General features: G+C 35.7%; 1 protein-coding gene across 2 annotated transcripts; it reads left to right on the forward strand.

Annotated features, from left to right (window-relative positions):
- Positions 1-6,522: 6,522 nt before the first annotated feature.
- On the forward strand, positions 6,523-11,153 carry LOC131950134 (uncharacterized). 2 transcript variants are annotated; one of them, XM_059312177.1, is made up of 6 exons: positions 6,523-6,657; positions 7,037-7,093; positions 7,570-7,878; positions 8,809-9,126; positions 9,720-9,836; positions 10,701-11,153. In XM_059312177.1, exons 1-6 carry the CDS (start codon positions 6,597-6,599, stop codon positions 11,114-11,116), a joined length of 1,278 nt encoding a protein of 425 aa, XP_059168160.1. In that variant the 5' UTR covers positions 6,523-6,596; the 3' UTR covers positions 11,117-11,153. The 2 variants fall into 2 exon arrangements, with proteins under 2 accessions (XP_059168160.1, XP_059168161.1); XM_059312178.1 differs by having other exon boundaries at positions 10,672-10,800.
- The last annotated feature ends 210 nt before the right edge of the window (positions 11,154-11,363 follow it).

Genomic DNA, 11,363 nt, shown 5'->3' on the forward strand with positions numbered 1-11,363 from the left:
AATGGTTTTTACTGCTGCTTCAATCAGTACAATTAGTTCTGCATTTGTTGTGGACTGTGCTAGAAGGCAGCGCACATCTGCGAAATCCAAGACTTCAAGCGGTTAGCCTCAGTTGGATTCCAGTTTGTTTCATCTAGCTTGTTTTGTTATACCATAAACCATTCAACGAAATACCCATGTTGTATTTCAATGCGAACAATAAATGTTTCTGATAAGTTGCTCTTGTATGTCACTTGAATTTCCTTACTCTAACAAACGTATAATCCAACCATGTACCATACCACAACAGAGATCGTTCCAAAAATAGAACATAAAAGGCGAACAATAAAATGCGAACAATAAATGTTTCTAATAAGTTGCTCTTGTATGTCACTTGAATGTCCTTATTCCAACAAACTTATAATCCAACCATGTACCATACCACAACAGAGATCGTTCCAAAAATAGAACATAAAAGGCGGGTCGAACCAAATTAGCGCTTGTTACAAACCTCCCTCTAACTCAGATCAGGCATATTTTTCCCTGACATTACTAATCTTTTTTAAAGGAAAAAGCATCTTAATGGGAATTAAACTGGCGCAGTGTAAAGTTTTATGGAGCGAAAATCATACACAGTAATTATTAAACCTTTTCCAGACAGTCGCGCACACGCTTACACACACACACACACACACACACACACACACACATATACACGTTTACACCCACCCACGCATATACACACCCACGATTATACACACACTCACATATATATATATATATATATATATATATATATATATATATATATATATATATATATATATATATATATATATATATATATATATATATATATATATTCATACATATATACGCTTCTGGGTGGTGACTGTCACTTAGGTAGGCGACAGTCACTGTCTGTCAATTAGATGGTTGTCGACTATTAATAAGGTAGGTGGCGACTGTCAATTAGGTAGGTGGTGATTGTTAATTACGTAGGTGTTCGTGCACGTAAATTAGGTGCTAATTACTGTATATCAGGTAGGTGCTATTGGTTGTTAATTAGGCAGGTGGCAGTCACTGTCTGTCTATTAGGTAGGTGTTCATGGACGTAAAATAGGTACTAGTTACTGTCTAGCAGGTAGATGCTAGTGATTGTCAATTCGGTAGGCGATAGTCACTCTCTGTCAATTAGGTAGGTGACAGTCACTCTCGGTCAATTAGGTAGGTGACAGTCACTGTCGGTCAATTAGGTAGGTGACAGTCACTGTCGGTCAATTAGTAGGTGACAGTCACTGTCGGTCAATTAGGCAGGTGACAGTCACTCTCGGTCAATTAGGTAGGTGACAGTCACTGTCGGTCAATTAGGTAGGTGACAGTCACTGTCGGTCAATTAGTAGGTGACAGTCACTGTCGGTCAATTAGGTAGGTGACAGTCACTGTCGGTCAATTAGGCAGGTGACAGTCACTGTCGGTCAATTAGGTAGGTGACAGTCACTGTCGGTCAATTAGGTAGGTGACAGTCACTGTCGGTCAATTAGGTAGGTGACAGTCACTGTCGGTCAATTAGGCAGGTGACAGTCACTGTCGGTCAATTAGGCAGGTGACAGTCACTCTCGGTCAATTAGGCAGGTGACAGTCACTGTCGGTCAATTAGGCAGGTGACAGTCACTGTCGGTCAATAACTGTTATAATGTAGATGTGATACAGGGAAACTTTTCTTGTGTCAAGTCGTTAAGTGTTACTGAGATTTATTTACGTAATTCTTTATCTTGTTTTAGCTATATCTAATTCGATGTATCATTTCAAACTACCTACACTGTTAGATTTGATCTCAACTGTGTGTGACGATATAATGCCTGGATCAATAATAACACACGACCAATGTTTTATCTACTACAATGTCAACGTTACTTGGACAGAGGCCAAGGTAATTTGTGTCAATGTTTCTATAAGGATTTCTGTGTATTACTCGTCGTCACTGGTTAACAGTCTGTATTGTTTTAAACAGTTACATCTAATAGCAAGATTGGTGAGTTATTTCTTTTTAAATGTATAAAGTGTAGTTTAATTATCAGGGTTTATACCAATACCATAAACAGTTAAATACAACGGACGACTTCCAAACAATTTCTGTTGCCGTTTGCATTATCCGGTTAACCTGGATTCCACCACGAGTCTTGGTAAGATAAGACTTTTATAATTGGTAAAGGCACTGATGACGGCCAAAGCCAGAGGGATGTACACGAACTAAAAAGGCAATAGTGCCACTTCTCTATCATCCTAAACTACGAGACAAAGGAAGATGAGATATACGCATGTATACAGGTGTTCTTGTCATCGTACCTGGGCTAAGGTCCAGTTGAGCAATGTGTTATAAACTTTAAAACATTTCTGATTGAGATGTGTCGAGCCTTCTATATCTGAGCATGCTGCACACGATACAAACTATGGGCAAGTAGAGTAATGGTCACTTTAGATGGCCGGGGTAAAACTGAGGGGTGTTGTATGATGGCACAACAGCTTTAGTTTTGTTACCAGTCTATGATTATCATCTTCAACAGTTATCATTTGTCTATTTTCTCTAGCAATTACCCTTGTTTATATACATATACATATATATATATATATATATATATATATATATATATATATATATATATATATATATATATATATATATATATATGGGAACAGGGCATTTCCCCCTGTCAATTACCCCCCGGATATTTCCCCCCCGACATTACCCCCCCCCCAGAGTAATTAACCCCCTGTCATTTACCCCCCTGTTAATTACCCCCCGCCCAGTAGGACATTACACCCCCCCCCCGGAGAGGGTTAAAGTTAGGGTTATGGCTAGGTTTAGGTTTAGGGTTAGGGTTAGGTTTAGGGCTAGGACTAGGGCTAGGGTTAGGGTTAGGGTTAGGGTTAGGGTTAGGGTTAGGGTTAGGGTTAGTGTTAGGGCTAGGGTTAGGTTTTAGGGCTAGGTTTAGGTTTTAGGGCTAGGGTTAGGTTTTAGGGCTAGGATTAGGGTTAGGGCTAGGGTTAGGGTTAGGGTTAGGGTTAGGGTTAAGATTAGGGTTAGGGTTAGGGTTAGAGCTAGTGTTAGGGTTGTGTCTAGCTTTGGTTTTGGTTTGGCTAAGGTGGATGCTTAGGTTTTGGTCTTTTTTTAAGGTTTGGATTAAAGTAGTATACAGGTATAAAATTCTAGTTGAAGTTAGGATTTTAACTTGAGAGGGGGGGGGGGGGGGTAATTCCGCGGGGGGGGGGGGGGGGTAATTAACAGAGGGTTAATTGACAGGGAGGTAATTGCTCCGGGGGGTAAATACGGGGTGGGAAATGTCCGGGGGGGAAATATCCAGGGGGTAATGTCTTGTAGCCATATATATATATATATATATATATATATATATATATATATATATATATATATATATATATATATATATATATATATATATATATATATATATATATATATATAATTACCAAATTCATGTTACCCCTGCATATCTGATCATCTTCTCTAAAATTTACCACAGTGTGTCTATGATTACCTCATATAAAACTTACTCTTGGGTCTCTCAGAATACCATATCTAACAGTTAGCCCTAACAGTTAGCCGTGTACTTATCTAAATGCCTGTTCTGAACCCAATTTACATATCCGACTAATCCCTTTTGATTCAAATGTGCAAGAGTAAAAATACATTATTTTCAATCTAACATTCAGTAGGACAAAAGTAAAGTACAGTTCCCTTTTAGAACCCAACGGTCCATGGAACAAGTGAAGTAGAGTTCACCTGTTTCTGTTTGCTCGTTATATGAAGGGATAGTTTGTTCAGCACTATAAGTCAAGCGAGGCTGAACTTTTTTCTCTTCACCTGTGAAAGAACAATATGGTCTGTTGTATGACCAAAATCCTTGACCTTCCATAAAGTGAACAACAGAACCATGGACTAAGGCATGGGTCGGCTTTTCCTTCTCAAAAGGTTGCCGACCCCTGGACTAAGGCAAGCCACATTAACCTTTAACTGTGACCCGAATTTGAGACTTTTCTGTTAGCAGTCGGTCACTCTACTGCTACCCACACAACCCCAAAGCCGTAGCTATAAATTAGTGCATGCTTTTATTCTCTATTTTATCAAAACCAAGTTTATGTTATTACAATACACTATTGGTAAATATGTTATTTCGTTTCATGACCAATAATATTTTCCATACTATACTGTGATGTGACATAAAAACATGAATTTGTGAATTTAAATCACTTTTGTTTGCATACCGATGCACCGTAAACAATAAATATTTTCAAATTGTTCATAACATTTATGTCACTCATAAGATAGATAATTCAGATAACTTTTTAACACAGTAATAAAATAATAAACCACCCGCTGAAATAAGTGTTAAAATGTAACTTACCTAAGGACAAACTACAAATTGCAAAAAATTAAAAGAGTGGATAACATGATGGATTAGTTGGCATCTAAGTTAAGACACTTTGAAAACTTCCATTCGTATTGCCTATGTACAGCCAGAACGATTACGACACAATGCTGCAATGCTATTTTTTAGCAGTGCACTAGGACGCCATCGTTTGAATTATTCCACAAGGAAGTAGGCCTACACTTCAAACTCAGAAATAATCGATTAGAAATCTGATTTGTTGATTACAACAGACTTTTCATATACGCATCAAACGTTTTTGAAATGGAATCTATTAGCATCCACATGTTGATGTATTGATCGAAGATAGTTTGTGATGAATTGGGCTTTGAAATTTGAAGTCTTAATTTTTTTTCCACCATATTGTAATCGTCTACTAAGTCGAGGATCTAGACTGTTTTTTGAAAAGGAAAGTAGATTTCTTTTTGTGATTCAGTGGGAAGTATTACAGTTGCATTTAGGAAGCTTAGCTACAGAAGTCTTTGAGTGACCAACGCTACCTATTGATGTCGTTCAGAGGAAAACACTCTAAATAGACAATTGTGAGACAAATACCTCATTGAGGCCTTCATAACACTTAGGGGTCGTCCATAAATGACGTCACACTCGTAGGGGGGAGGGTGGAGGGGGGGTCGGTAATTTTGTGACGATGTGTGATGAGGGGGAGGGGGGAGGGTTCAGATGGTGCGACGTCACACTTTTGCTTTATAGATAAGAAATGTTAGAAAACGAATTTTAGACGTTATTTAGCGTTTTAGAAAACAGTGGTAATAAATTATAATAGGAATTGATTAAAATACTCTATTTTGTCATATTTCAGACAAGATTTTGGAAAAATATCGATGTTTAAAAAAAAATAATTCAACTGCAATTTTGAGGGGGTTGTAGGCTGAGGTGTGACGTCAGTTAGGGGGGCGGGCTGGCTTTTTGTGACGACGGAAGGGGGGGGGAATCGTCAAAAAAGCGTGACGTCGTTTATGGATGACCCCTTACTTAGAAAGATGCCATAGCCATTATTGGTTCATTTCCCCGTACAATTCTATTTCACATGATATCCGCCATGATGTTAGGCGGTCGAAAGTTATGGAGGCTAGTAGCTTTATGTACTGTAAAGTTGGGAGGTGTTATTGTTTCGTTAAGTTCTAGATAGAAATGATTTTTTTTATTAGTTACATAAAAATTTATATACAAATATATAATGAACGGTAAAATTTAAAATTCAATGAGCACTTGAAATGAAATGTGAGGGCGTACTTCACTTGAACTATGACCTGATTTATGTCAATAAAAACCCATACTGATTATACAACGCAGCTAATGGAAAATTGTTTTCAAGGAAAGTTTTAGTGAATCATCACAGTAATGTCTGCAACAGCTCAGTCCCAGGGTACAAGACGGAGAAGTTATAAGTGGTTAGGTGAGGGGGCGGGGATGTGGGACGGGGAGGGGGACTGGGAGGTGGACGGGGACGGAAATCAAACGAAACATATTAAGTGTTGACTCAGATGAAAATTGACTCGATGACACGCCCATTTTTACAATAGCTTAAAAAACGCGAACAAATTGTTCATAACAGCATCTCATAGCCAATGATAAGTATTAAATGTATTTGATTAGTAACTGCATTTAGAATTTGTGTCAATACCGGATATATGACGTGTTTTATAAATTTCTATACCTGAAAAATGTGAATACAAAATATTTTTAATGTGCACCTCAAAAACGAAACTAATATTAACTTTCATAGTACATATGAAAGTCATTTTAAGAAACATTCACTCTGTCTATAACTTCTCTAATTTCCAATTCAACTAATTCAGCTATTCATTTCAATACAAATAATATAAATTTTTATTACTTGTGAATTTAATGTTAGGAGATACTACATATAGTGTTGATACAACTGTATCCTCTTTTCGTCTTTGTTGCATTGCCATCCTATTATTTATTTTCCTTCACGCTATAGCTAAAGCAGAAGTTAATGACTCTTCAACTTATGTCTCTCTGCTACATCGTTTGTGTATTATCCTACTTCTAATATTAAAAAAAAAACTTGTTGTAATTTTTTTCATTTATATTGTTCAAGTAAAATATCGGTTGCAGTAAAAGCGCGATGTTAGTTCAATAGGCTAATGATGGAGTACTGAGACGAAGGTTCTAACAAATATGACGTCTTTAGTGATTTGCACAAAACGTGTCGTTTTGATTGCTATAATGATATTACAAGGTAAGCCTATTACCGATGTCAAGTAGGTTATTAAAAAAATTAAAGACTAATTTTAACATCACAGGCTAAACATTTGGTAATAACAGTTACTAATAATTCAACAAAAAAAAAACAGTTTAAAGTTTAAAAGATTAATTAAAAAGTGCATGCACTATAATATTTTTTTTAACACTTGAAGATCAATGGTCAATTTAAAAGAAAAAAGTCTTAATTTAAAAAAAAAATAATAGAATTATTTAATATTTATAGTCAGTAAACGGTGTTTTTTCAACAACAGACAATTAATGAAATTAATGTTTGTTAAATAGCTATGAACGACTCATTATCATTAAGCTGGAATGTGTAATAACTATTTATCATATAATTTATGTTTGTCTAGAAAGTCTCATTTGTATTGAAACGACGCATGCGTGGGAAAACAGTGCCTGGAAAAACGGTAAATGACACCGTTCATTGGTCACAAAAACAATAATAGAAGAATGGATAAGTCGTGATTTATGTGATCTAAACATCTACATTTAAAAATAAATTTTTAATGCACATATTATTTTCCGTTAAATGCACTATGAAATACATTTTCTTTAAGAGAGCATATTTTTATTAAAATTTTAAGCTTAAATCATATATCTTTCAATTAAAAATATGAAGAATATATTTGCATATATATATATATATATATATATATATATATATATATATATATATATATATATATATATATATATATATATATATACATATACATATATATGTACAAATGACGTTTTAATACTAATATTTTAAACAATACATTTTATCATTATTTATGGTATTAAAATCAATATGATTCATATAATCTAATATGATCTTTGAGAACACTAGTGATATTACATTATTAAGTGCACTACATAGTTTTGTATTCATCTACCCTAGGAACACTAAGGTTCTGTTACCCTGATATGAGATCTCAGGAAATATTCCTAGACAGTGGAACAAGTCAGCCTCTTCTATTGTGTGCATACTCTCCAAACAGCCCTGTCGACTTTGTAAACATTAATGGGGCTGACCTAAGATTTAACAGTAAGATGGACAATATGCTGGTCAATAATTTCACAGATGACAGTCGTCAGATGTATTACGTCAGTGTGATGATAGATAACGTGACGTTAAATATGAATTATGTTGGATGGTTAAGCTCAGGTTCAGGAGAAATGTTGGAGTTTAGTTTCATCTACAGAGCAGGTTAGAGTTGTCGACATTAATATCATTAATGTCTTGTATTTGATTTCCTTACTACAGGTTAGGTTTGTCGTCTATATATGAAGTCAATCGTAAGGTGGAGGGGGTGAGAAATAGATGAAACTACTACATTTGTGACGATGTGTGACGATGTGTGACGATGTGTGACGATGTGTGACGATGTGTGACGATGTGTGACGATGTGTGACGATGGGTTACGATGTGTGACGATGTATGTGGGGGGGGGGGGGAGATGCGGGGGGTAACGACACACTTGCATTTTAGAAGAAAAAAAAAGCCGTTATTTCGCGCTTATAGAAACAGCTCATTTTTTAAAAAATAGTTATAAACATCGATCAAAATTCTTATTGTTTATTGAGCTCAGTATTTAAAACAAAAATAAATAGTGGTGTTTACGACAAAAATATGTAGTTTGGATGGGTGTGTTAGACAGAGGCGTAGCGAGGGGGGACACATGTCTCCGGGCGCCGACCTTAGGGGGCGCCAAAATGGGATGGAAAAATAAATTGAAAGGTTGAGGGGGGATCAAATCGAAAGTCTGAAATGTTGTCTCCGGTTGCCGGGAAGGGTCGCTACGCCACTTGTGTTAGACAAGAATGTGACATCATTTAAAGGATGGGTTGAGTTGTTAGATTCATTTCCTCACGATGGAAAATTTTAAAGTAAATTAAATATTTTCTTGAAAAAAAAAACGTGACGTTATTCGTGGATTACCCATAGGCGTAGTTATAAAATATATTCTTACAAGCCAAATGATAAGCAGTATATGTATTTCATATAAAATTGTTATACATGTTCGAAATTTAATGATTCTGTGTACGTGATTTGTATTCTTTTATGGCCAGATAAGATTGATGAGTTATAGCTAAAAATGAAAATTAAACTAAAACAAAAAAGTATAATCTCTAACAGGTCAGATCCGTCTATGTCACTACAAGCCAGTGACAACCTTTGATGTCATGCTGGGTGAGAATCTGAATGTCACATTTTGTCTTCAGTCAAGCATTGACATTCACAAATATGTTGGAATAAATGGCGACATATGTGACGTCAAAAAACATAGTGGTCATGTTTATTGTCACGTGACGTATGACCCAAATACTGGAGAAACTTACGTAGGCGTAGGGATAAACGACGTCACTTTCGATGACGTCGGATATTACGTCATTACAATAAAGAACATGAAGAATGAGAGACTGAAGCACTTGTTGGAGTTAAAACTTAAAGAAGGTCAGTGCTAGATGGTAGTCTTACAATAAGTCTTAATTCATTGTCTTACTAATAGCAAATTAATAGCAAGTTTAAATATTGGATGTTTTTTTCACATTAATTTGAATCGTAACACAAATATTATTAATGATCCCCGGTTGTTGGTTTTATAAGTAAGAGAAAGCGAGGTTAAGAAGTAGAGCACACATCTTCCAACCTAAAAGTTACAAGATTTGAACATTTTCTCTATACCGTATGCAGTCCCTTCAACTTGCTGTCCCTTATTGCGATGCTATTGGGGTAAAACAAACGTCTATCGGTAACCCATTCGTAATCGTCATTCTGTTCCAGTCTACTTAACTAATGAGCATCATTTGAGCCGTCTATAAGCTTAGAAGAAAGATAATATAAACAGTACAAAAAGGTTAACTACTGACATGTATATTACTTAATGCCACATTTTTTGTTACTCTGTTCAAAGTTTTAAAGCTCAAAGTTCAAGATAAGTAATGTGAAAGTGTAATGTCTAAATAAGACTAATTTTAGTAACGCAAATCACCCCCCCCCCCGTGAGGAAATAGCGCAGTGATGATTTGGAACTACATTTATTTCAGATCAAACTACAAAAAATGTGGGCTTAAGTGTAACGACCCTGATTACGTCAGTGGTGATTGGTGTTGTCGTGATATTTGTCATCGTCCTCGTCTGCTTGGTGACTCACTACAAACACAGTAAGGGTCATGTTTTAAGTTGTTGTTAATCGATTGTTTGGTGACTCACTACAAACACAGCAAGGGTCATGTTTTTCTAGGCTACATGTTTAAATAGTTTGTAATGGATTGTTCGGTTTGTACTATATACACAGTAAGTGTCATGTCTTACTAGGCTACAGTTTATAGCAGTTAGTAATCGACTGTTTTGTTTATAATACACAGTAAGTGTAATGTCTTACTAGGCTACAGTTTATAGCAGTTTGTAATCGACTGTTTTGTTTATAATACACAATAAGTGTCATGTCTTACTAGGCTACACAATAGTCAAGTTCGTAATTGCTTGTTTCGTTTATACTAAACACATAAAAAGTGTAAATGTTGCCAGACATTATAACATTGTTATTGCCAATTTGTTCTAGACTAAATGCACAATAATTAGTAAAGTATGTTACTAGACGTTATAATAGTTTTCCTTTCCTAATTTAGTGTAAATGTGTGTACACTATATTGTAACTGTTTCTTATCACCAATTTGGTTTACCTTAAAAGTAAATTCTATATAGTGTGTTACTACACGTTATAATATATGACAGATTTGTCTAGGCGGTAGAGAACTAGGCTGCTTCCCCGCATGTCTCAAGTTCGAATCCGGGTCCAAGTCAGTAGAACTGCCCACACTTTATATAGTGTGTTACTAGCTGTCATGTTTTGTAACACGTTCTTATAGATCTGTGTTACAATTATTAATAGAAATACACCGTAGATGAGCAAATAGTTTTGCTACACAACTACACACACAAAAAAAATTTATAATGTAAAGCAATCTTCTAAAATATGTCATATTTTTTATTCAGGGGGTTTCTATGATTTCTTCTTCAATTAGCCATTGCCGGTCTACAGACTGAATTACTAAACTATGGTGCAAGCGTACAATACAGGGGAGGTAATGCTGGAGTAGATAACTCACTTTACTACGAGAGTTGTCGAACTTCTTGTGAGATCGAGATTTCAGAACGTCACCCATACGGCCATATTGTTGAGATGAATCAGACCTTCACACAGAGTAGAGATCCCATATACAGCCTGATAGTAGAGCCAGAACATTTTTCAAAGAATCAAACTTTTGAGGATGACGTGAGGAATCAGATAACACGACGTAACACGGAACTGGATGACGAATACCTGACACCAGCTGACCTGGTGTCAGTAAACAATGTGTCACGTGATGAGTCTTTACAGCCAAGTCAAGCGTCCAATGGGTATCTTTCAGTGGTAGATCATTACTCAACCATTGACTAAATCTAGTTCCAAATATTGATAGACCATTACTCAAACATTGACTGATTGAATCTAGTTCCAAATGCTGATAGATCATTTCTCAACCATTGACTGAATTAATTTAGGTTCAAAGGTTGATAGATCATTACTTAAATGTTGATTAAATCTGGTTCCAAATGTTGATAGATCATTACTTAAATATTGATTGAATTAATTTAGTTCCAAATGTAGATAGGTCATTACTCTACCATTGATTGAATTAATTTAG

This window comes from Physella acuta, unplaced genomic scaffold (assembly GCF_028476545.2).
Source record: "Physella acuta isolate Inbredline_101_S28 unplaced genomic scaffold, ASM2847654v3 ptg000738l, whole genome shotgun sequence".
Lineage (NCBI taxonomy): Eukaryota > Metazoa > Mollusca > Gastropoda > Physidae > Physella > Physella acuta.